Source organism: Vanessa tameamea, chromosome 22 (genome assembly GCF_037043105.1).
Source record: "Vanessa tameamea isolate UH-Manoa-2023 chromosome 22, ilVanTame1 primary haplotype, whole genome shotgun sequence".
In the NCBI taxonomy this organism is placed as follows: Eukaryota; Metazoa; Arthropoda; class Insecta; order Lepidoptera; family Nymphalidae; genus Vanessa; species Vanessa tameamea.
This window is the reverse complement of record NC_087330.1, coordinates 8,417,040-8,444,108: the sequence shown is the minus strand read 5'-3', so window position 1 is coordinate 8,444,108 and position 27,069 is coordinate 8,417,040. Positions and strand designations below refer to the sequence as shown.

Sequence of the window (27,069 nt, the reverse complement as noted above, 5' to 3'; positions counted from 1 at the left end):
TCCATAATGAGCATATAGCCTATTTCAATGGAAGTAGGAAAAAAAAAGATAAACAAAACATAGATTTACGTATTTCATGCGATATGCTAATAACTCAGCTATAATGTGCATTACTAAGAGTTTATGATTAATATATCCTTATTTATAATACAGCACTAGTACACTTACTTACTATTTTACTTTAATTTTACTTCCAAAATTCCAACAACAGTTTTGTCGACATTCAAAACGCAATTTTTTCGCAAATCCATAGTGAATATCCTAGATTAATTAAGCTCTCGACCAATTATATCGTGTAAATAGATGCGTCAAATGTTGTTTATTTGGCTTTTTTCTTCATATGGTTGGAATAGAGTAGATATTATTTCTAAAGATTATTATTATTAATCATTGAAATAAATTAAGTTCTTTAGCTGTTCTTCAATGTTCAATTAAAATTTTGCATGTTCGTTTTGAGCTTTTTTTTTAATTCAATAACAAATCAACTCTAAAGTTAGCAGCAATAGGGTATTTTCGGTAGTGAAAAATAAATTAAAATTAAAGGAATAAAAAAGGTTTCAAATTTAATTTAATTTTATGGCAAGAAAGCGTGTTTATTTTGCCGAAATATATTTTTTTGTGGATTTTTATTAGGAATATCAACATTTTGTAGTACTTTTTCAAAAATAGTAGAATACTCTATTTTTTTTTTAAATCTTGTTTATACTTATGATTAATTTTTCATTGTTCGGATAACAAAAGTCATTTGTCCATCCTGCATTGCCGTTCACTTAAGTGCTCTATCACCAAATAGGCAAATATACTAACTTTTCTAATTTTATCAATATTATTAAAATTTATGTATGCAGCACAATTGTGTCAAAAGAACTGTTGATTTAGATAACGTATTAAAAAAATATTAAAATTACTGGATATAAACAAACATAATTATTTGTAATCTATATTTTAGAAGTAGAAATTTACTTGTAAAAATTGTATAAACAGACAATCTGAAAGGAAAATCTCTCAGAATATTAGTTTGAATTATAAATATATTAGTAGCGTATTTTATATACGTTTAAAGCAGTACCATCTTTATAAGGCGCAGCCGGGTAATGAGCTATTATTTTCAACTCTAGCTTTGACCCAGTATGTAATATGTAATTATGTATCCTTTGGGCCAATATGCTTAATCCAACTGTACTTGTGGCTCTATGGTCACTGGAAATAATCTTTCTCTGAGTTAAACTCATTGTTATCTATGTTCTTATCAGCTAAACTTCAAACTTCAAAATAAACTTTGATAAGCGGAAGATAAATAAAAATAACACACAATGATACCTTTATTTCAGTTTGATATTCAGAAGCTTAACGGCGGTTGCTTTTATAGTAGTAAATTTCGTAAAAAATATATTAGAAAATATTAAATTCGTATAATTTATAGTGTTAACTAGAACCAAAGTGTTAAATAATGGCTGGTGTCTTGTTATTACAATCTTCCCCGCCTAAATTGGAGGATATTCAAAAACGAATTTTTAATAAAGACGCTCTCGATTTCCTAGCAAATTTGCATAGAGAATTCGATTTAAAAATCGATCAACTTTATAAAAATAGGCTAAAAACTGCAGTCGTTTTAAAATCAGGTTCGCCTTTAAAATTTAAAGAATCTTCCGAAAGGAAAGACTTTTCGTGGAAGATAGCTCCATTACCTCCTAGGCTAAAGTATGTATTTTTCTCTACTTATTAATATCAACTATTGATTAGCTAAAAAAATAAAACACCTAATTAGCTCTTATTAATAAAATTAATATGTATCGCACATTTTCCTACTGCTCTTATTGTTTGTTTACAAATAAGTGTACAGTTATAATTTAATTTCTTTTCTAGTAATCGTCATATAGATTTAGGCGATGTGTCAGCATCAAATTCAGCACATTTCATTGCTGCATTAGACTCCGATGTTCAGGGTGTCCAGGTTGACTTTGACGATGGACACTGTCCAACATGGAGAAACCAATTACTCGCGTTCAACAATATCAATCTTGCAGTGAATGGTAAACTTCCTGGAGCACCAATTAGTATTACCACTTGTCCTATTTTAATGCTTCGACCTAGAGCATGGAATATGATAGATCACGATATTCTGGTGAGTATTGATTGTTTTTATTTACATATATATAAGCTGTAATATTTAACAGATTCCTATATAAATTTACAACATACATAATATATATTTTTTTAATCTTTTTAATGTTTTGCAATGAATGAAATCTTGAGGAAACATTATTTGAGGAAGAGGAAGTTTTTTGTATATTATTTGCAGGTAATTGATTATAGTTGGCAAATGACACACTATAAAACTATTCTTGAGAGTTGTATTATATAAACCACACTGCATCAACCCCAAATATATCAAATGATATATACAATGGAACATTGAATTTAAATAACAATATATATTTTTTTACCATGAAGTCTTACATATATAGTAATTTATAAAATATTTTCATATAGCTAGACATATCATGACCATGAGCAAGAATGCAAGCAGCATTAAACTGTTGAATTGTAATTTTGATTTACTAAGCGAGGCATGAATCATCTTTTTTTTGCTTTATAATATAATTCTATTTATAATTGTTTTAGATTAATGGTAAGGAAGCTATTGGTGCTCTAGTTGATTTTGGTATTCTCATGTTTCATAATGCCAAGAAACTATATGAAGCGAACAGCGGTCCATACTTTTATCTGTCCAAGTTAGAAGGTGCATCCGAAGCTCGTCTTTGGAATGAAATATTTGTATGGACACAGAAACAGCTTGATATACCTCAACAAACTATAAAAGCATGTGTTTTAATAGAAAATATTGTTTCAACATTCGAAATGGATGAAATATTATATGCATTGAAGGATCATTGCATCGGTTTGAATTGTGGTATTTGGGACTACTGTGCTTCAATTGTTGCTAAATTTGGTATGAACGTTTTTTTTTTTAATATATATTTTTTTATATAATCTCTAGACTAAAAATCCGTGCACTTGCTCAATTGCTATGTAATTTTTTTGAGTTGTTCCTTACGCTTTTAGACAAATCATATTTGTGTTATATTTGTAAATTTCAAAACAACTTGGAGATTTTTATTTCAATAAAGAGGCTTAAATGGCATTCTTATTCTATAGACATTACCACTCTAAGAAGACTCTCTAAGAAACAGAAACTATATCTTGCATCAACAACCATGTCTGAGACATTTTGTCACTGGCTCACCACCACTGTTTTACAGAACACTGGTTAGGTTAGGTACCACTCACTCATCTCGTATTCCCAGTAAACAACACAACTTAGTATTGTTCTGTACGTTAGTAAGTTAATCAGTGTAATTACATGCACAAGCTTACCAAGTAATAAAAAAAATCCTTACAGGAGATCAAAAGGATTTTTTATTGCCGGATAGAAATAAATACGTGAATATGGACCAAAAGTTTCTCAACAGTTACATGAAATTAGTAGTTAATACTTGTCACTCGAGAGGCGCTTTGGCTACTGGGGGCATGGCGGCCGCAATGCTCAAGCCGGGCACCGATGGGACTGACGAATCGTAAGTTTATTATTAATCAATAAGCTTGTACTTGCTCTTACTAGTCCGTCTGGGTAGGTCCCACCAACTCATCAGATATTCTACCGCCAAACAGCAGTACCCAGTGTTGTTGTGTTCCGGTTTGAAGGGTGAGTGAGCCAGTGTAACTACAGGCACAAGGGATATAACATCTTAGTTCCCCAGGTCGGTGGCAGATTGACGATGTAAGGAATGGTTAATATTTCTTACAGTGCTATTGTCTGTGTGCGGTGGTGACCACTTACCATCAGGCGACAGCGTTCCGATGATAAATTCTCAATAGTTTAAACTCCTGAACACGTAAAGCCATTGATTAACAGCTGAATTTTTTCGCGTCGTTTACATTTTTGCGTTCTATACGTATAGCATTTGGTTGGTTTCATAATAAATATATATTCTTATCTTGTAACAAATAATACTGGTTATAACGGCATTCAATATATGATACGAAAGATCAATACTGATAAAATACCTTTTAGAACAATAGAGAAGAACAATATACAATCCACATAATTTAAAAAAAAAATCACGTTTGCAATGAATAATGTCGTTATCGTTCATTTCTAATGCACGTCATTACAGTCTTAGTGATATAATAACTCTTATTTCCTTGACTATAAAGTTCATTTTATAATCGAAAGTGTCGTATCAATAAATAGCTTATCTGACAATTTTATGTAACAAGGCAGAGGTGATTGATTTACATACATTGTACTTACAATGAACTTTCATGTCGAGTTGAAAAATGATTTCCTAACCAATTTCGGTCACGGAAGATTCTTAAAGGAAAATAACAAAGCGCGGCATATTATAATCTTTACGAGCTTTCTAAGCTCCGTTAGGCTGCGGGCTGCTAATGAAAATATCTCGACAAAATACCTAATAACTCATTTTTGCACCGTGTCAGGGCCAGATTTACCATATGGCTTTTTGGGCTTCAGCTCAGGGCCCCCGTGGATCAAGGGGCCCCCATCTAAGTCAAAATCAAAAATAGACGATAATGCGAAAGAATTACCTAATTTTATTAAATTAAACAGATCGCATGGTTTGCAGCCCTGCGAATCCTGCAATTAATCAAACCCATTCAATTCATTTAATTCAAGTCCACATTCAGGTGTGTCTTAGGTGGGCCCCTAAGTAGTATTAGCCCAGGGCCCCCTAAACTCACGGTCCGGCCGTGCACCGTGTTTAAAAAAAGTCCCAGCACACAGTCAAAGATAAACGTTATTATGATTTAAAATTATGTAACGGGATGGCTGTAAAGATCACTGTACTCTATTCCCACCATAAGAGGAAAAAAGCTAAATAAACAACATTTGACAGCAAATTGACGCGGTATCATTCGTCGTGAGCTTGATTAATCTATGATATTCGCTATGGATTTGTGATAAAATTGTGTTTTGAACGTCGACGAAACTGTTATCGGAATTTTGGAAGTAAAATTAAAGTGGAAATAAGTAGTTAAGAGTAATAGGATTGTATTATAAAAATATATATATATCAGTAGTAGTCATAAACTCTTAGTGTACAATGTAGTCGAGTTATTAGCAAATCGCATGAAATACGTAAACCTAAGGTTTGTTTATCTTATATGCTATTTCTCGCATAGGCTGTATACAAATGTCTTTATAATTTTGTTTTCTGTTTTAAATAATAAAAACTTTCATTAAATAACACCAAGGCAATATCATTCATGATCTATAGTATTTATTATGGTTTTGCGAAAAGATGCCGTTCTTTATGTCGGCGAATATAAGTCGTTATGCGAAATAGTATTATTATAAATAAAGATCTGTTTGTAGTGCATAAAGTAACAGAGCCATTAGCAAATCGCATGGAATATATAAATATAGGATCGTGTCCTCATTTGATTGAAATACGCTATAATGGCCTTGTAATTATTTAAACTTGTAAATTTTGTAACTTAAAACATATCAAATAACAGGAATTCAATTCTTAATCGATAGTTACGTATCGATGTTGCCGTTGAGACGTTTTTCTATTCAACAAACGCAACGATTAATTTGCGGTTCGGTTGAAGTTGGATCGGAATAAGGTTGCGATCAAATCGTTATCGATATAATTTAGTAGAATTGGTTCATCAGTTACGATTAAGCTGAGGTTAGTGTGAGGAATAGTCCCAGTTGAATTGGAATAGTATCGGACACGTTTAATTACCGTTATTAGTTAGTAGAATTAGCACTCTGTTTATTGCCCTGACCTGTAACCATAGTCTTCGGGACCCGAATAAGCTAGCCATTGAATTGAAGAAGAATTTCAAACGAATAAATGTATCTCATTTTAGGTCGAAGATCATAGTGAACAAAGTGCTCGAAGCCAAGCTGAAGGAAATCGAGGCGGGCGTTGATGGCTTCTTGGTGTACGATTCCCGTATCGTACCACATGTAAATGAGGTTCGTATTTTCTTTATTATTGCTTTGTGGGAGGGCTTTGGGCAAGCACGTCTGGGTATGACCCACTCGAACATATATGACATATTCTATCGCCAAGCAGTGCTTCGTATTGTTGTGTTTCGGTTGGAACGGTGAGTGAGCCAGTGTAATTTCAGGTACAAAGGGAGTTACATCTTATGTATGTCTAATGTAAGGAGTGGATTCTTTCTTACGGCGCCAATGTCTATGGGTAGTGGTGAACACTTACCATCAGGTGGCCCATTTGCCGTCAGTCTATCATTATTAAAAAATATATGATGGTTTATAAAATAAATATTCTTCATTCAAGTAGGCTCGGCTCATAAGAGCATTTTGAATCGTAATATTGAAAATAATCTACTTATATATCTTGTTCCACCAATTCCACCAACTCGCATTGGAGCTCCGTGGTGGAATATGCTCCAAACCTTCTCCTCAAAGGGAGAGGAGGCCTTAGCCCAGCAGTGGGAAATGTACAGGCTGTTAATGACGATGATGATATTTTGCTCTGTAACCAACCGCGATATTAGTCTTATATCATATTATCTCATTTTAGAATATTAGTCATTAAAAAAAACTGGTGTGAAGTATTTAAGCTTGTTTCAAAATACGAAGTCGTAATAGTAAGTTCATGATTCGGTTTTAGTTGACGAACGATTGTTGGTTGACAATATATTCTATCTACTCACGGTTCGGGTTCACGGTTTTAGTTTATATATATATTTTTTTAAAATTACATTACGTCTTGAGAACTTCCATTGTTGTCAATTTGTTTTTTTATGTTAATTGTAAGGGAATTCAACACAATGAGTTTTTGTGTGTTTTAAATTGAAAACGCGACAAAAAGAAAACCGATGCCACTTTTTTGTGAAAATATGTAAGCAAGCAAAAAAGAAACTACAGCAAGAAATATAATGAATTGCAAATTGTCTGAAAATGTCGGTGTCGTATTGAGTCCGTGATTTAGAATGCCATGAAATGAAGTGCACAGTTTAAGCTTTGTTTATTAAAATCTTTAACTCTTATGAGTGAAATTTATGAGACTATGATATAATTATTACAAGAAAAAACCGTTGCTTGTTGTATAAATCTACAAGCATCGACCACAGATCTAATTAATCAATTAACCAATATGGCACAGCGTTCAAGGTCGTACAGTATTGAGCTACAGAATGCACCTGAAAATCGACCTGAAAACTTTATTAATACTATTCTACAGCTAGGATAAGCAATTACGATTTTAAGGTTCTTGATATTTTATACTGTTCGAGAATAGCAAAAAAAAGACAAAGATATTTAGCTACCACACTCTATAACTGTAAAATTTTATAGTCCTCGCATTCGTAACCCAACAAACATTTGACAGGTCGCCACAACGTGCCAACTGTAACTTTTGGTTCTATAAGCTGGTCGCCGTTACGCCGTTATAACGTCGACATCACCAAGAAAAGGCCCATTTTATACGACTTAGTGTCCTATAAGAGTCATGTAGCCGTCGCATAATTTACTTTTTGGTCGCATAGTGGTCGTATAGAGGTCGTATAGAGGTCGTGCCGCAGACTTAAAGTGTTTATTACCGCTGCTTTACGACATTTGATCGAATACCAGTATCCAACAAGCTTCTTACCAGACTATATTTTTGTAAAAGTGACAGGATAAAATATTAATTGTAAATTGAGTTTGAAAGCTGTCACGAACAAACTAAATTGATTGTGAACATTATTTTTTATTTATCCATCTCTGTGTTTACTTCGAAACTCATGTTCAAGGAATGTTGATCTGATGGGAAATTAATTTTATCGAGTTTTTTGCGCTAGTTTTAACTATATAATGAACGCGCTAGTATAATTAATTAAATAAATAATATTATATTGAGATTTTTTTAAGTAAGTTTTAAAAATTACCATTACACGATTTAACGTGCAGGACAAGACCTTTATACAACTTCTAAACGACGTTTTAATTTATGTCATTAATGGATTTGTAAACATTCCGCCATAGAAAACGAAATTAGAGTTCAGTTTAGTAATTGCCAAGTGTGTAAAACCTTTTTATTTGATATAATTATTGAGGATTTTTTGGTTCAGCTGTGATAAAAAATGATACGTGATATAATAAATATCGATAACTTTTTAACTAAATCAGATTTTATTACATTAATACGTTTTCTTAGATCTTTTGGAACTGAACCGGGTATCCTTTCGTTAAGAATTTTGTTTAGTTCCCTCAAAGCAGTTTGTGAAATGTTGTAATTAATTGCCCATTTTTTAGATTATAATGAAGTATATCATTTTCATGGGCTTCATTTGTGCTATCATAATAGACTATCACTAACACACAAATTATCAAACATTTCGTCAAATTCGTCTACGTTTGAATTTACTTTTATAGAGCCACAAAATGCACTTTCTGCGCTTCGATTAATACGTTGCTTAGAACTCACTAAATTTTATACGGAACCATCTCCAGTTAGCCTACAGTTAACTTGTCGCATACTTATGTTCGATATAATACAATTGGAGGTAAGAAATGATTCATAGGTTTTTTAACTTTCCTCTTAAAGTGGAGACATTTTTTTATATTTGCCCTTAGCTTTTTCTATCCATTTCAACTCTGTAAAATTATTTTTACGAAGACGCAAATGAATGGCGGTGTGTGTAATATTTAGTGTATTTTAAAACTCTTATAGGACATTCAGTCATATAAATGTCGTAAAAAAGTCATATTGACTTTAATTCGTATAGGAGTTTTATACATCACTCTAATACGACTATAGTCGGTATAAAAGTCGCGAAGACGTTTCTACTGCCACAACGTTGGTTACACGACTAAATACCGTGTAATAGTTGTATAAAACAGTCGTATAGAAGTTTCTACGACGTTTATACACGACTATAAATCGAATAAACTCTCAGCGGCACTAAATCGAATAACAGAATAAAATTACTTCTATACAACGCTTATACCATTATTAGTCGCGTAATTTCTTCTTATTCGACAAAAATGTTTGTTGGGTAATGACTCCTTAGATGCGACATTGAAATTCAACTAAAATTAATTCAAATACTAAATTGAACTCGAGTCACCTTGAAATCGCGATTGAAAATCCACAACCAATAAATGTAATGGAACATCTCCATGACTAACAAAGCTATACATGCAGTTTCAAGAATCTGCTCTTAAGAATTAGTTTACATGTTCGTTTTGGGTTCGCAATGGAAGATTTTATAGATAAGAAAAAATTTACGTGGCTAAGTTTAGTTGTCAATAGCACGGAAATGTTAACATCAATTACCAAGTTTGTAATTTGGCTCCTAATAATTACACGCTGTCAACCATAGACAATAAAATGTAATATTCCACACATTAGCTTACTTAATCACTTAATCTTGAAATGATATATGGATACTTTATACTAGTACATGTAAAAATACTTTTGAAAACAATTTGAGATTTAAAAATCCAAATGTATTTTATTCGAGAAGACGTTTACAAGTAATTTTGAATCGTCTTTTAACAGACCTATTAAAGTAAAGCTACTACTGGTTCGTAATGTAGATTTTACAGTGAAGAACCGGCAAAATACTCAGTAGGTAGTTACTCTGTCCCTACATTTGAGATACATTATGTTAGATAAATACCAACTATATCTATAATATAGGATATATTATTATTTGCTCGACGCTTTTTCATCATCTATATGTTGAATAATATGCCTTTTTATCAAAGTGTTTTTTTTTTCAAATGACTTGAATTTGAGAATCGGCAAAGTTAAAAGTATCTGCAGAATTTTATTGTAGAAACAAATATTTTGCCCCAAGAAGGATTTATTGACTATGTGGAGTCTATGTTACTTTGAATATACATAAATAAATGCATATTGTAATTTCAGCTCTGGAAGAAAAGCGGTGCAACTCCAAATCAAATTCATCGCATATTAGACCTTAAAGTAACACCAGAGGATCTATTATTGATTCCAAGCGGTGGCGTCACTATGCAAGGATTGAAGCACAACGTGGCGGTCACGATCCTATTCATTTATCACTGGTTGGCGGGAATCGGTCATTTCTTCTATAGTGGTAATGTTGAAGATTCGGCGACCGCGGAAATTTCTAGAACACAGATTTGGCAGTGGATTCGATTTTCGGTAAGTTGCCGTTTTTTTTTTTCTATAAAGATAAATAGATAAAAACAAGCATAAGGATTATATTAATTAGAATTACCGCTTAGAAGTGTTATTACGCTGCGAATCGTACGCCTATAATCATTTAATTCTTGCAGCCTTATTTGGAAGAGGATTCAAATAAACAAGTAACATTGAAACTGGTCGAAAAGGTCGCGTCGAACTTCGCTGCGCACGCGCATAAAAACCTCTGCCGTTCGAACGCGGAACGGAAACGACTCACAGCAGCTATGTACATGAGCTTAGAATTATTCTTATGCCGAAACCCACCAGAATTTATAACCAGCTATCTAAACGACAATCACAAATTCAGAACACTACATAATAAATCGCTTTTGAGTAACCTTTAGTAACAATTGTTTTGTAACGGAGAGGAGTGACAAAAATAATGTCTCTAATATAATACACTGCGAACGGTTCTTGGTTAAAATATCTTCATTTACAATTACTTATATTCGCTTTAATTTTACATCCAAAGTTCCGTAAACAACTTTCGCCGACATTCAAAACGCCATTTTTTCACTAATCCATAAATCTCGACCAATGATATTGCGCCAATTCAAAGTAGTTGATTTGTTACTCCTCTTGTGATTGGTGTAAGCTTTACGTACAGTCGTACGGGTATAGACGTGTTGTCTATGCCTTTGGTGTATCTTTTATTGACATTTATATGAACGCTATTGTTGTTGTCTGTCGTTCATATCCTCGGGTATCGTCACAAACTAAATCTTAGGAATACTATATACGATTTAATAGGACACTAATTTTGAAATAATTGGCTGTAGGGTGCCTACTGGTGTTTATTTAAAAGTTTTTAATTAAAATGAAAGATTATCTCATTAATTTAAATACTAATACTTATATAATAAATGCGAAAGTAAGTCGTTCTGTCTGTCTGTTACTCTTTGATGGCTAAAGCACTAAACCAAAGCAAGCCTCAACCCCCAAGGAAGGACATAAGGTACTTTTGTGCTTGACACCTGTAAAGTTAATATTTATGGACTAATGCTAATAATTCACACATTTTGAATAAAAGGGACCAAAAGTTTATTATCCACGAACAATTAGGGGCCATTCATTTATTACGTAAGATTATTTTCGCTTACTTTTGACGTCCTCCCCCCTATAATAAGAAAAAATAAGAATAGGAAAAATAAAATTTTATATATCTAACTTCTCGATATCTGGCATAGATTTTCAGATAATTTTTTTTTAGTCTATATTATTATAAAACCAAGGACAAAATATATTTTTTTACAATTTTTCTTTCGTTTAACTATTTGTTATTTATGGGTTTTAGTAATAACTCGTGACACATTGTTTCCAATTGTAAGCTTTAATTATACCAAAATGTTATATCTTTGTTTATGATTACTCAATAAAAAATTATAATCAATATTTTATTATTGTTTTATTCAATGAATACTATCTTTGTTTCGTTGTATTATACTTAAAATAAATATGTACGTACGCTTGAAACGATATTATAGAATAAATTTTATCTTCGGTACTTGACCGATTGAGATTGTCTCGAACGAAATGAAGGTTGTTTAAAACTACAGAAAGATAATAATAATAATTATTATTATAGTTATTAATTATTTTATTTAGAAGTGAGATGAGAGTCTTGTTAGAAAATATAACGATAAAAATAAAATATAGAAATAGATATTAACAAGTATGACGTCAACTTTATTTATTAATAAGAATAATCAAAATGTAAAATTTTATAATTCCTATTATGTAATAACAAAATTAGAATATCCATAAATAAAAAATACACATCAAATGGCACACCACGAAATGTTTATATAACGAAATAAAACATAAATGACCTTAAAACCAAATAACTTTATTTAAAAATAAATCAAATACAAGAAATGTCAAATATAAGAAAAGAATGACAATTAATCATTGTGTTATAAACAGATTCCGTATCTCATTGACGTCTAAATGTCGTCACAAGAGGTAATGGACGAAGCAGCACAACTTGCAATTAGTGTTATTTCGAATTGTAAATATTTTAATATACATATTAGCATTCAGAGGCACTTGTGATCTTTCTATTTTATGCCATTGTATTAAACCGCCGTGTAAGGTTCTACTTTAATTTATTTTAGAAAGGCTTAAAGAGCACATGGACCGTATTGTAAGTGGTCAACTTTGATCAAAGACATTGCAAATTAAAATCACGTCTTACACCGTCAATGTCTGGCTGGATATCAGACCTAAGATGTTATTTTCTCGTGCCTGTAATTATACCCATTCATTCGCCCTTCAAACCAAAACACGGTAATACCAAGAGTACTCACTTTTTTACACATAAACCCCCTTATTCATAACTACCACATGCAGGCTTTGGTCATATTACGGTACTCATAAGACGAAAATATTTTATATATTCTTCTAATCTATACAAAATGTTATTCAGTTTTTTTATAGTGTTGCCAGTTTATGTTGTCTTTTTTTTGTCTGTCTGATGACGGAATCTAACTATAAAACACATTAAAATATTAAATTCATGCAATCATTAACAATAATAATCATGTCCATTGTTTAACATTCAAAGCATGTGATTCGTATAACAGTTTATAAAAACATTATATCTAAAATAATATTTACAAAGCTTATATAGTTTAAAATTAACAGGATACTATTTTATTTGGTCATTATACATTTTAAGAGAGAAAACACGACACGTGACCTGCCAGTGTGAAGTAAAACCTATATGTGTTGAAATTGTTTCATTTATATATTACATAAAAGAAACATATTCAAATTCGACGTTGAACTCCCATCGTACAGTTGCATTAAAAAAATACAATTAATGGCTTAGAATTACAATTGTGCTATTAAACAAATATTTTTTTTAGTTTTTAAAGCATTTCTATCATGATATATCTTTAGTACATAGTTACGAATTAGACTATAACGCACTTTATTGGACAATTTTATAGTTTACTGTGTCTTTTATCGGCTGGACTTAGAAATATTAAATTCAAGCATATTAATAGTTACGGCTAAATTGTTAACATAGAAAAGCCTTATCAACTGTTGTATATGATTTAGTTTCGTTTGTTTTACTCTAAATTCGTCGTAGCGCGGGATTAACAATTCACTAACCTATGTCTAATAGGCAAGTTGTCACAAAAACTTAACATTAAAATCTGTGCCCATAACTTCTTATAATTGATCAAAATAGAAGTAATGATTTTTTTATGTTAGTTTATATAGAAGATATATAGTTGGTACTAGAAATTCTATTTGTTTTTGTTTTTTTGTTTTCGTAAATAGCAATAGAGGCCCTTTTATTGCTGGGCTGCTAAGTAGTAAGCGAGTAAGTAATAAATTTTATATTGACATACTTATCACACGGGTAAGGGCATTGATAAGTTGCATATTGTTTGATGGATTTTGTTGGAATCTAAAATGTATTTTAATAACATAAATATTGAATATGTCACATGATCAAAGATTTACGAAACACGATATAGAAATTGGTTAGATTCAAATCGCATGCCAGAGCTCAATGATATTCTACAAACATCTGTACATGTCAAATGTGAAATCGTTTTGTTTATCAGTAACATAATAAATATAAAAATGGATGTTAAACTGTTTGAGACTAATATAATAATGTACATATAAATAGTGAACTGCTTAAATTATCTATATTATTTTAATCGCCGCTAAATGGCGCTGCACCACATGGATTTCTAATCCGCTCAACTGGTCGCTCTTACAATTGATATATTCACACAGCCAGGAATACAGTGCCTGGTTTTGATTGTAAAATAAAAAATATATATTTGTATGTAGCTTATCTATGAGAAATAAATTTAGCCGTAACATACGCAACTAGCTGTGACTATGCGACATCCCACGTGTGCTGCCGGCGCTAGGAGCAACACGAGTTCTACTCCCTCCCCCCCCCACACACACTAGGACGCGAAGCAGCACGAGTTCTGCTCCCCCCCCACACACACTAGGATGCGAAGCAGCACGAGTTCTGCCTCCCCCCCAACACGCTAGGACACGGAGCAGCGTGAGTTCTGCTCCCCGCCGACGCGCTGTCGGGCGAGTGCGCGCGCGAAGTTGTTGTCGCGCACGGCGGAGTTCTGCTCCTGCATCGACAGCGCCAGCGCACGAGCCAGCGCCTCGTCCTCCGACTGGAAGTTGACAACATATATATTGTAAACAAGTCAGTCCCTTAATGACCCACATATTCGTTTGAAACATAGTGAAATATATTTATGTGGTGTCGGTGTCTAAGGGAGATAACATCTTAGATCCCATGGTTAACAGTGTAAGCGATAACAATAATTATAAGAATTTTGTGCAGTCTATGTAACATACACATACAACCACTTCCTACTGGGTGTAACAAAAACAAATCTATCATTAACATTTTCCTATGTGTATCATCCAGTGCAGAATATTATTATGCTCAAAGAAAAAAATAACATTGATTTGCTTGAATGCCTTATTGATGAATGATTAATATAATTCTGTATAGACTATAGTTGTATCATGCAGTATGCACCACTACAAAGTAAGTTTTGTGATAAATTATTTCAGATTCCCTTACCATATTTCCTTGTACTTCTGAGAATGCAGTTACAGGAGTGGAGACAGCTGTTCCATTTGTTAAATTAATTTCTTTTGCTTTTAATCGAGCCATCGCTGCATTACTGTGAAATAATAATAATAATGTTACAACAGTTGTACAAAACCTAGGTCACCCTTCCTTTATTTTACCACAGAACTGTACAGTGATAAGTTTTGCTATCAGAACTTGGTTGTAGGCATAGTTCTGTAATACTACTGTTTATAATCACCACAATAGACATCACAATTTTAAAGTTTGCTTTTATTTGAAAAGGAATAACAAAACTAACGTTTTTTCAGAAATACTTTATACAAATTATCAAAATAAATAAATATTCACTTGTACATACTTGTTCTTACACACACATTTAATTACTTGTTCATGTTAGATTTGCTCTTATTAATAAAATTAATGTTAAGAGAGGGATCACTGTTTATTTTATATAAATTTAAATTATACATACGCGGCTTGTCTTCTCTTAGCTGCTAATTTCCCTTCGCAGGAGTGATCAGCGGCATGTCGGTGACGAAGACAATAATTAAGTGCACATTCACTACAAACTAAGGGCACCATCTCTTTCGTTTTGCATCCTTTGTAGGAGCATCTATTTGTAAATACCTGTAAAATACATGATGTTTTGAGATATCATAAAAAAAAAGTTTATTTCGTAATGTACTAAGTTTTCTCGGCATATCACTGAGCATATAACAAAAAGTTTGCATAAGTGATATTTAAAAAAAAAAAAGATTAATTTAGGTGTCTAGTTAATAGTAGAAAATATTGAATATCCTTATTTTTGAAAGTGTTAGGTTTAGTTTTAAAGGTGGTTTATTAACTTGTTCGTTGAAATTCAGTTCAGCAGGTGACTAGTTACAAATTTTAGATATTCTTCATTCATCATTTATTCTTATTTGTGTCTCTGAAAATGTGTATGCAAATTCATGATGATTCAATGATCCTTTAAGATTGTAAGTTTTGAAAGTTTAACAAATAAGACCTCTTTTACAAATATAATATTATTTAGGAGAAATGAAACTATGTGCTTATATGAGTGTTAAAGTTCCATCATAAAATTATCATATTGCCTCATACTCAGTTGGACAAAAACAATGGAGTTAATTTACCTTATTTCTTCTTTCCCTTGCAGGATCTGATGTACATTGATTGTCTATGTGTGCACCCACTGCAACATCAGGAGGTTCTCCTCTCTTCCCAGGCACCGGTGCACCACAGAGTGGACACTGTGGGACTTGCACATCTCTTCCATTAGGTGCTGGACACTCATGTTTAATGTATGTGAAGTGGTCAGAGCTGCAAATGTAAACATATTTCTACTGTAATAGACTACTTATTTTTACTTACAAGAAATTGTATATATAAGTTTTCATTGTGTTGCAACAAACTATTTGAATAATACATAAATAATTCATGAGTGTATCGAAATGTTCTTCATAAACCTTGAATGCAGTTACTAATATTTTAAGGTCATAGACTAGAAAAATGGTGTCTCTAAATAAAAAAATAATACTTTTATATTGTAATTATTACTAATTGAGAATAATATGTAAATAAACAAACTGTAATAAATATTATGTTAAAAATTTCCGGATCAAGTTAGTAGGTTCTACCCACATATATATTTTTTGTAATACCTACTAAAATATTACTGTCATGATTATGACTCATTGAACAATTACTATGAGTCATATAATATTAAAGTAAATTAAAATTGTTACATATAATTTATTTATTTTTTGTCATTAAATGCGGAAATATTTCTATAGTCAAGGCTTACCAATATACATCCTTGCAAGCATCACATTTCATTGGCAGAAAGTCTGAAAAATAAAATTTTGTTTAATTTTTCTGAAATAAAAATTCTATTTATCAGATTTACTTACAATATAATTCAAAGTTTTAAAGTTTTATACAAAGATTAAAGAAAAGGTGTATAAAAGTTACTTACCTAATTTGTTACAAGATTTATATGAACAATTCTTTCCAATATGAGGAAACTCCATTGTTTAAGTGATTAAAACGATGTTAAACTTAATGCGTCTGAACCTTTTGAAAGTTTATTTAAGAATGGCGAAATAATACGAAATTAAAACAGTATATATGCTAGACACTCATGCAAAAGTCATCGTTGTTTAACGAATAAAGTTAAATAACAATGAAACGACATATTTAACTTGGAAGTTGGAACTTTTATCTGTCAATGTCAGACTGACATTTAACATATAAATATCTAGAATATTCATAGTAATATTAAGAAAAAATAATCATAATATTTATTTGTCTTGTTTTCCTTATTTTTAAATTAACAATTAAGAAAACAATATTTCTCTTTTGATTATTACAAAAAACATAAAAAGCTTAAAGTAAACCAAAGTTCCAAAGTATAAGAGAAATATTCACTATGAATTTGCGAAAAAATGGCGTTATGAACGTCGACGAAACTATTATCGGAATTTTAAAAGTAAAATTAAAGTGAAATTAAGTATTAATATTGAATCAGTATTAGTTGTATTATAAATAAAGAAATATTAATCGTAAACTCTTAGTAGTGCACAATATAGCTGAGTTATTAGCAAATCGCATGAAATATGTATTTATACAATTGTTTAGATATATTTTTATCGTTGCTACAACCTTATTTATGTAAGAAAACAAATATTAAATATAATCAAATATACATTCTTCTTTGATACTTTTTAAAAAGCGCTATTTGTTTCTGATCATATGCAAATGACCTTTTGTCCTAAATACCCGTGACAGTTATGTATGACATTTAGAAGCTGTCAACTTGTCATCGCACATCAGTATCACATATGTCTAGGGTCGGCCAAGATTTTTGATAGTACAATAAAATTGTATTTAAATAACAAATCAATAAAATAGGGTATTCAATAAATCTGGGGTTTATCGAAAATATAATCAAAACAATGAGCAAGCTCATCCCTTCTGCCGCTAAGCTCCTTAGCGGAACTTCAATCACGGTGGGCTATTTTTTATTAAAATTTAAAAAATAAGAAAAATAAATGAACCATTGTTGCCGCTATTAGTCTTGAGCTATAATTGGCGTGTGTTTGTGTTCTAGAAAGCGGCCGGCCCAGTTGCAACCACTTCGAACGCAAAATATAGTACCAAATCTGAATCTACATTTGAAATTAAAGTAAGTTCTTCTAATGTTTTTTTTTTTATCAGTGCACTGTTTCTACGTAATTACATGCTCAATATTTATTCACAATTTCATTAATTTTGATATCAGTGTCTAGTTAGTGAAAGTTTATTTAAATTATGTAACCTAACCTTCAAAATGTCAAGTGTAAACTTGTTATCTATACTATTTTAATGGAATATTTGTAATTCTGTATGAATAGTAAAATAATAAACTTAAACACTGTTTAATAACTTATTAATGATTTGAGTTAAAAAATATATTTCTTTTTTAAATATTTAGCCTTATAAACTCCACAAATTGGATAAAGGTCCTGCTCAATCAGCCACACTTACAGCTGAAGATGCACTCAAATTATATGAGAAACTGGCAACACTCAGGAGAATTGAAACAGCATCAGGAAATTTGTACAAGGAAAAGATTATTCGTGGCTTCTGCCATTTGTATTCAGGTATTTATAAACACACTTAAAATATTCAGCTGGCTTTTGATAAAAAATTGTAAAACTGTATATTATATTATTGCAACAATAAAAAAGAAGGTTAAAATTATTTTTATATAGCAAATATTATTTAATTCATCGTAATGAAAATACATATAGTTTATTTATATAAATCATTGTATTATGCTAAAAGTAAAATGTATTATTTTAAAATGCATATTTGTTTTTATGTGTATCTATATTATATATTATATTTCAATAACATTTTCAATTTTATCTCAAACTTGTTTACTCTGATATTGCTGACAGCAATAAGGCTGACTTTACTGTAGCTTTAATGAATTGAATTTTGTTCAACATTTTACTTTTTCACTTGTGTACACACAATTTTTTTCTTCAATATATTGTTATTTTTCAAGTTATCATAATTACATATATATAGATATTTATGTATGTATTTTGATCTATTTATTTTTGTTTGTTATGTTAGTATAAATCGAAATAGTAAAATCTTATGTTAACTTATCTCATCCAAGATTAAATTCACTGATTGCTATCAATAACAGCATTTCCAATTTTCATATATAACTAAAAATAGCTATCAAGGTATATTTGAAATATATGTATATTTCAATTTGATGTTTCTGTATATATTTTATTTTAGATCAGTTATAAAATGAAAGATGAGATCAATTTAAATTTCAATAAATTTGATCAGATTTTAGCCACTAAAAGGCAAACTTTAGTAAAGTAGTGTACAGTAGCCTATTCCAATCAAAGGTGTAAAGATAAACAAAACTATAGTCTATTTCAATCGAAGAAAGAATGAAGGTAGTCTAACCTTAGATTAACTTATTCACAATCTGCTAATAACTGTGCTATATTGTGCACTACTAACAGTATATATATCTTTATTAAAAACCAACACTATTATACTTTACTATTTATATCCACATTAAATTTACTATTACTATTTTAAAGTTCCAATAACAGTGTCATTGATGTTTAAAACTCCTTTTTTTATCGAAAATCCATAGTAATATAGATTATTCAAGCTCTTGACCAATGATCAATTCCATATCAGAATTTTATTTATTAAGCTTTTGTCCTTTTGCGATTGAAATATATGATAAGATTTACATGTTCATTTATATTTGCTAATAGCTCTTCTATGCAACAGTTCTTGATTAATGTTTCTTTATATATAATAAAATGGCATCACTCTTGACTACTTCTGTCCACTGTATTTTTAGTACCAAAATTCTGATGGCAACTTTGTCTACATCCATAATGAATAGATTAGATCATCATCATAGGTTATTCAAAATCTCAATCAACAATATTGCATCGCCTTAAAGTCAGAGACGTTTATTTGTCTATACTAGTCCTCTGCTTGGAATAGGTTATAGATAAAACTACCATTATCGCCAGAGACCTCTCACTGCATGATAAATGCTATGCTCGGAAGCGACAGGTATCACCTCACCTAACCTCAGGAGTTGGTCTCCAGGGTTAACGTCAGGTCGCATAGATCCCCGATGGGATTGAGACGATACCATTGGTTTTTTAGTGGGCATTCCGTTGTATTTTATTTAAACACAAAGCACCCCCTCCCCTCGTTTAATTCGGGAGAACCGCGTTAATTCGTGATTTCAGCGAAAAAAAAATCACTTTTTTTAGTTTGGAATATGTGTGTTTTGTTTTCGAATTCGTAATAAAACATTAATATCATCCTCAGGTCAGGAAGCCGTGGCAGTCGGTATGCGTGCAGCAATGCGTGAAGTCGATTCTGTTATCACTGCATATCGTTGTCACGGATGGACTCATTTGATGGGCGTCAGTCTGGTCGGTGTTCTGTCCGAATTAACAGGACGAAGAACGGGATGTTCACGAGGCAAGGGTGGTTCTATGCATTTGTATGGTCGAAACTTTTACGGAGGCAATGGTATCGTTGGAGCTCAGGTAAGATATAATTATTGAATTGTACCATTTCCCTTTCTGTTGAGAAAATTTTATTTCGCCTACTTAAAAGACGAACGCTACCTGGCGTTAAGTTGCTGTCTCCGCCACCATACACGCACATGGCAGGTGCCGCTGGGCGCGGGGCTGGCGTTCGCGCACAAGTACCGCGGCGACGGCGGGGTGACCTTCGCGCTGTACGGCGACGGCGCCGCCAACCAGGGGCAGCTGTTCGAGGCCTACAACATGGCCAAGCTGTGGGACCTGCCGTGCGTGTTCGTGTGCGAGAACAACGGCTACGGTGGGTTGACTGGCCTCTCCCGACGACTCTCAATACATTGGCAGAGCTAAATCAATACATATATTTTTTTTATATAAGTCTAACGATAAGTTTTTCAAATTTGAAGTGAAATTTCGGACCAGAGAACTGAAGGTTCTGTACCACCAGACAGATAGACAAAAAGACACCGATGTAACAACAAATTTACGGTTTTCGGATATTCATTTATACTTGTGATTATAGTACGTAGGATATACGTGACATGCATTTATCTCATTGTTTGAAATTAAGATTTTATCGTTAGTTTTGCTTGTTATCCTGTTTACGTCAGTTTCAGTTTGAATTTAATTGAAGCTGCCATGTTTCGGTTCGATAAACAATATTTTTAAATCATTATGATGAATATTAATTTAATGCCACTAATTTAGAGCCGAGATGTCCCGGTGTTAGAATTTTCATGTGCCTAATTTGTGCTTGTATTTGATCTCGTGTTCGGCGGTGAAGGAACACGTCGTGAGGACACCGGCATATGTCTAATTTCAACGAAATTCTGCCACATGTGTATCCACCAACCCGCATTGGAGCAGCGTGGTGGAATAAGCTCCAAACCTTCTCCTCAAAAGGAGAGGAGGCCTTAGCCCAGCAGTGGGAAATTTAAAGGCTGTTAATGTATGAATATAAATTTACAAAGGTATGGGCACAAGCGTGGACCGGGCCTCCGCCAGTTCCGACTACTACAGCCGAGGAGACTACATCCCCGGCATCTGGGTGGACGGCATGGACGTCATCGCCACCAGGGAGGCGACGCGGTTCGCCATCGATTATTGTACTAGCGGGAAAGGTAGGACTTTTACTATGAGGTAATATGTAGGAAAGGTTTCTGCTTTAAGTCAAGGTCAATGGCAACAGACCATAAGGAGTTAACGTCCATTTCCGGTCAATATCTTCGTATTAGTTAGTAGATAGGTGTTGAGAAGTTGGCGTAGGGTATTCTAATTTCGGTCAGATGGATATTGTTGATGCTGCTTGTTTTAAAAAATTGGAAAAGCTTAAAGAAGTTTACTTACAATGGCATAATCTAAATGTAGTTCGGTAATTGGTAAAGCGTAATTCTAACCAGCTGAACTGTTTACTGTAACCTTAACTATACATTCTCTAGCATTAACCCATTTAGCATATTTTCTACCGCCAAGCAGCAATACTTCGTATTGTGTTCCAATTTGAATGGCGAGTGAGCCAGTGTAACAGGCCCAAGGGACATAACATCTCAGTTCCCTTGGTTGCTGATGCATTGGCTATGTCAGGGATGGTTAATATTTCCAACAGCGCCATATTTTATTCAACGGTGCCGCTCACTGTCCGAGGAGGCTCACGCGTGGAGTATGTCTCGTTCCGCAGGGCCGCTGGTGATGGAGATGGAGACGTACCGCTACTCGGGGCACTCCATGTCGGACCCCGGCACGTCGTACCGCACGCGCGACGAGGTGCAGGAGGTGCGCCAGACCCGCGACCCCATCACCTCCTTCAAGGAGAAGATCCTCTCCAACGAGCTCGTTACTCCCGACCAGCTCAAGGTAATATTGATATATATGTTACCGTTTTATCCTCACACGAAGTCTCTAGTAGCCATGATTATATAATCTGTGCACTTGCAGAATACTTTTGAACTTTATCAAAGTATATCGAAAATAACATTTCTCTAGCGAAAGAGCAATACCAAAAATAAATTATGAACAATTCGACTCAGGAGTAAATTAAATGGGAACTCTTTTTTACATTCTATGTATGGAGATATTTATGTATTTCTGTCCATGTGAAATTGACTTATAAAATTGTCCTCGTCCATAAACGATATTCACATTTAACTGACATAATTGTATAACTTTGAATCTCTAAACTAACACAGTGACAAATCACGAGCAAAAATCAATATCACACAAATAAATGAGTATCAGCAGTTCCTCGGTTCCAAAAGGTTGCTAACCGTTCTGATCGCGAGCGGCTTATACGTCTTAAAATATTCTGTATTCGTATTCGTAGTATTGTAGGGCAGCGGCACGGACCCTACACACAGCCTTCTGATATACTGTCGAATTATTAAGGCTAGTGTACTAGTCGTCTTCGCGTTTGGACTCCACTTCCACTTCCCAACAGGTGGAGTGGAGTCATATGTCTGTCTGGACAATATAAAAAAAAAGATTCGAACAAAGAAAATAAGATGGTTTCATAGACAATTACTACTTTTATTTAAGTATTGAGATATTCGTAACAATTAGTTCGAAGGAAGGAGAGACAGAGGTGTTATCAGATGGTAAGTGATCAGTATCACCCCAATGTCGACGGTGACTACACTACAAAACGTATTAACCGAAGAGTGCAATCATAGAATTTAAAATACATAATTAAATGAATCCCAAAGTTTAAGTTGTGGTACCCAAAGTTGATTTTTTATGTAATAGGCACTCGGACGAGCATATGGACCACCTGACGGTAGATGGTCACCACCGCCCGTAGACATTGGCGCTGTAAAACATATTAATCATCACTTACAACATCCACGCGCCACCAACCTTGCGAGCTAAGATGTTAAGTTACACTGGCTCACTCACCCTTCAAAACATATTACAACGATACTAATCATTGCGGAAGAATATGTGGCTAGCGGCTGGTACCTACCCAGACGGAATTAGTGTAATTAATTTGAATACTACCGTACCGTAAACCTTATATTTTTTTTGAAACAGGAAATCGACACGCAAGTCCGTAAAGAAGTCGACGAAGCGACAAAAGTATCGAAGTCGGAGCCGGAGGTCGGCGTGGAGGAGCTGGCGGGCGACATCTACTACAGCAGCCTGGAGCCGCAGATCCGCGGCGTCACGCCGGCCGCGCCGCTGCGACACGTCGAAGTCGTGGCGCGCAAATAATTTTATCCGCCGTTATTCCGCTGCTAATTCGTTTTTGTATATATATTAAAATTATTTCAATGATTCATCATTCAATGAATCGAATAAAATTATATTGCCATATTGGATGACCGTTGTGGCGGAATAATAGAAATCATTTATACCTTTTGGATATATAGATCTTATAGAAATGTTAGTTTAAAATTACAAGCAACATTAAAATGTAGAGAGTTAGGATAATTAAAAAGTATCGATTGTTTAATTGATTTTGCGACGTTTTTTCGAAATCGTTTTTTTTTTTTTATTCATTGTTTATTTTTTGTTCATATTGAAACTGCCACTTTGTATGTCGTCAAAAATATACGCATGTTATTGCAATTTTGTTCTACGTTTAAGGGTAATAAATATTTATAAAATATTCTTATTAAATATGTTTTCGTTTTTATTGCTTTGATAAAATCGCCGTATCTTCCGTCCTTGAAGTAAAGAAGCTCGTTAATTAGGTTTGAATTAGGAATGAGATGAAAGAATGGATACAATAACGTAATTGAATTATTTCGTAATACAATTACACAATTAAAAGCCACAAAGTAAAGAGAAGTTGTTTTTTTTTTTCGAAAATGAAACTAAATCTTAAATTCCACAATTTATTTCGATTATAACCCTACGTATTACAAGTTGGCTAATACATTAAACGTAGTACAGACGTCCTGATTTCATCAAAATATTTCGTAATCACAATTATTTATTGAGCTTTTGTATCAACTTCATATTGCTAAAAATGCTAGAAATATTAAAGCGATTTAGATAGATTTTTTAAATCACGCAGTATACTATTTATTAGCTTATATATCTAGGCAAATTATATGAGGCATCAAAAGTCACATGATTCGTATAAAGGCACAATTCAGCTAAAATTAACAATGACTATTATACTTACTTGTATATTGTCGTTAAAATAATTCTCTATACAATTTAAAGTACATATTTTTGATAGACTTCAAGAACAGGAGAATATTCACAGTTGTTTAAAACTTCAGATATAAGTTCTCAAGGACATTCCCGCACGAATTCACGGCTCGAATCACGCTACACACTGTTCCAGGGCCGGATTTAAGGCAGGGCCGTGGGGCCGCCAAAAGAGATTTTCCACCATAATAGAGGTTCCGACGAGTTAACACTTTTAATGTTATATAATGTTTAGATATTTGGATTTAATCAAAATATCATATTACTAATTACTGTTTTAAATGATAGATACTGATACAAAGAGTAAATACATTTTTGACAACTACAAATAACTAGACGCCTCTGTTACCCAGGCCCTCCAATCCCCTGCTGCCCAGGGCCTCCACTCCTTTGTGGCCCCAGGCCAGACCTCTAAATCCGGTCCTGCACTGTTTCGTTCTCGCAAAAGTTCTAGTGTATTGTTCAAAAAGACATATTAATATATTTAATGTTTGTGCGTCCTTACACACAAAGCAAAAAAAACTGACAAAAATATGGGAAAAGGATGCGATTGACACGTAGGAGCCGCGAATACTACGTGAAACTGTTCTTGTTCTACATATACTCTCAAGTTTCGCGATCGCGCGTAAAAGTGGAGAGGCCATAACATTGTAATCAAAAAAGCGGGAAAATGGAATTTATTCTGGGCTTTTAGGTTATCTGTTGATCAACAAAGTAACGACAAAAATTTGCATTTTTTAATCACACACGATCGTGACAATTGATTGGATTTAATACAAAAATACTTTTTAAATTAATGTTTTTTAAATTTTACTTAAGGGTAACGTCTTTTACTAAAGGAATGTGAAGGATTGTAGGTACGAGAAATGTTGAAGGGAATGTTTACTATTAACTATTGAAGTTTATTAGAGTTGTAAGTAAATCATGTGAGCTACCTATAAGCTTGAAATTATTATTTAAGAACTTAATAACATTTTTTTAACGATATAAACATTTTAAAATAAGTTATTTGTAAATATATGGATTTGTATAAAATGTATTCATTGTTAGTGTTACATAGTGTTGCATCGATAGACTTTCGATAGTTAAGTTGTTAGAGATAGTATCGATAGCTCCCCATGAGCAATACTATCGATAGTATTACTTTTAAATCTATCTATAGTATTACTACTAAACTATCGATAGTCCTAAACTATCGATACTATCGATAGTAGCAATAGTAGCGCTACTACCAATAGCATTGCTTACAGAGAGCTAGCGATATTATCGATAATATCGATAGTATTGCCGCTATCGATAGTATTGCCCACGGAGAGCTATCGATAATATCGATACTATCGATAGTATCGATAGTATTGATCAATACGATACTATCGTTAGTACTATCGATATCCTGAATAATTTTCGAAGTCAACTATCGATAGTCAAACTAGCATTAGTTCTGCAACGCTGGTGTTACACAATACACAGATAAGCAACGGAATTTAAGAGGGTTATTTCTTATAATATATATATTAAGGCAATTTTTGTACATTGAGTTTGACACGCCAATTAACTGAACGAAATTATTGTTAAGATTTTGGTAAATCAATAAAATTTATATGTATTATATTAAAATGTTTTCTAAGAGCTAAATAATTACTAATATTAAGAAATTGACTAGAAAAACAAATCACGTAATTATCGAAGTCTAACTACACTATACACTTATAACAATTTATTTTATTTTAATTATTCGACTAACTTATTTTATTTATTCGAATAACTTTTTACAATATTGTTTTACACTTAGGTACATACATGCCTAAAATTAAAAATGGATGACATGAAGCAACGAAGAAGGTTCCATATTTAAAAAACTAATTTCAGAACGTTATTTACATATTTTAAAATTGAGGCAAAGGTCACCTTAAAGTCTGCCAGCATTTAATTTGAATGTTGCACTTTTTAAAACTATTCTTATTATTTTCTTATTTACAGTGCAAGAATTAATATTGATAAATATAATTATTTACTTTTTCAATAAAAATATCAAAATCTCATGATTTTGAAGGCAGTAACTTTATCATCATCCTCTTCTAAATCCAATCATACTTACCTAATAGAGGCATTTTTACAATCATGCATTTAATGACAATCAAACCGACAGATTAATTGTCAAACATCAGCCACAATCAGTATACTTATTTATATGTAAAATAAATATATAAAAATGGTATATGATCAATCGACGTTGAATCGTCCGTAGATTAAATGAATGTCCGTTGCATTTCGTTGATTCTTACACTTTTTTTTTTTAATTTAATACCCAGCAAAGGAGGCGGGAAATAGCTGGTTATTCAATATATTCTATCGTACACAATTCAAATGTTTAACTTACCTCTCCTTAAGTTTGTAAAACGCTCGGTTAAATGGATTGACTAAACACTGTACTTTCAGTGGTCTATTGCACCATCGCTTGCTATCAACCAATGATCGTTCAGATTAAAGTCAAATTATTTAGTTAACAGCAGTT

At 32.7% G+C, this 27,069-nt stretch overlaps 3 protein-coding genes across 3 annotated transcripts; 2 read left to right on the top strand and 1 right to left on the bottom strand.

Annotated features, from left to right (window-relative positions):
- Positions 1-1,259: 1,259 nt before the first annotated feature.
- Positions 1,260-11,479, top strand: LOC113400684 (uncharacterized). Its single transcript, XM_026640335.2, has 7 exons — positions 1,260-1,701; positions 1,867-2,125; positions 2,626-2,953; positions 3,404-3,578; positions 5,902-6,010; positions 9,921-10,175; positions 10,310-11,479. Exons 1-7 carry the CDS (start codon positions 1,451-1,453, stop codon positions 10,559-10,561), a joined length of 1,629 nt encoding a protein of 542 aa, XP_026496120.2. The 5' UTR covers positions 1,260-1,450; the 3' UTR covers positions 10,562-11,479.
- Positions 11,480-14,166: 2,687 nt separating this feature from the next.
- LOC113400718 (AN1-type zinc finger protein 2A) lies at positions 14,167-17,024 on the bottom strand. The gene is made up of 6 exons (XM_026640369.2): positions 16,787-17,024; positions 16,616-16,658; positions 15,945-16,131; positions 15,284-15,438; positions 14,800-14,902; positions 14,167-14,380 (listed from the first exon to the last, which is right to left on the bottom strand). Exons 1-6 carry the CDS (start codon positions 16,839-16,841, stop codon positions 14,240-14,242), a joined length of 684 nt encoding a protein of 227 aa, XP_026496154.2. The 5' UTR covers positions 16,842-17,024; the 3' UTR covers positions 14,167-14,239.
- A 587-nt stretch (positions 17,025-17,611) lies between these two features.
- On the top strand, positions 17,612-24,014 carry LOC113400717 (probable pyruvate dehydrogenase E1 component subunit alpha, mitochondrial). Its single transcript, XM_026640367.2, has 8 exons — positions 17,612-17,819; positions 17,921-17,995; positions 18,284-18,452; positions 20,182-20,405; positions 20,532-20,703; positions 21,374-21,523; positions 22,081-22,256; positions 23,427-24,014. The coding sequence occupies exons 1-8, from the start codon at positions 17,766-17,768 to the stop codon at positions 23,604-23,606; spliced, it is 1,200 nt and encodes a 399-aa protein (XP_026496152.2). The 5' UTR covers positions 17,612-17,765; the 3' UTR covers positions 23,607-24,014.
- Positions 24,015-27,069: the final 3,055 nt, after the last annotated feature.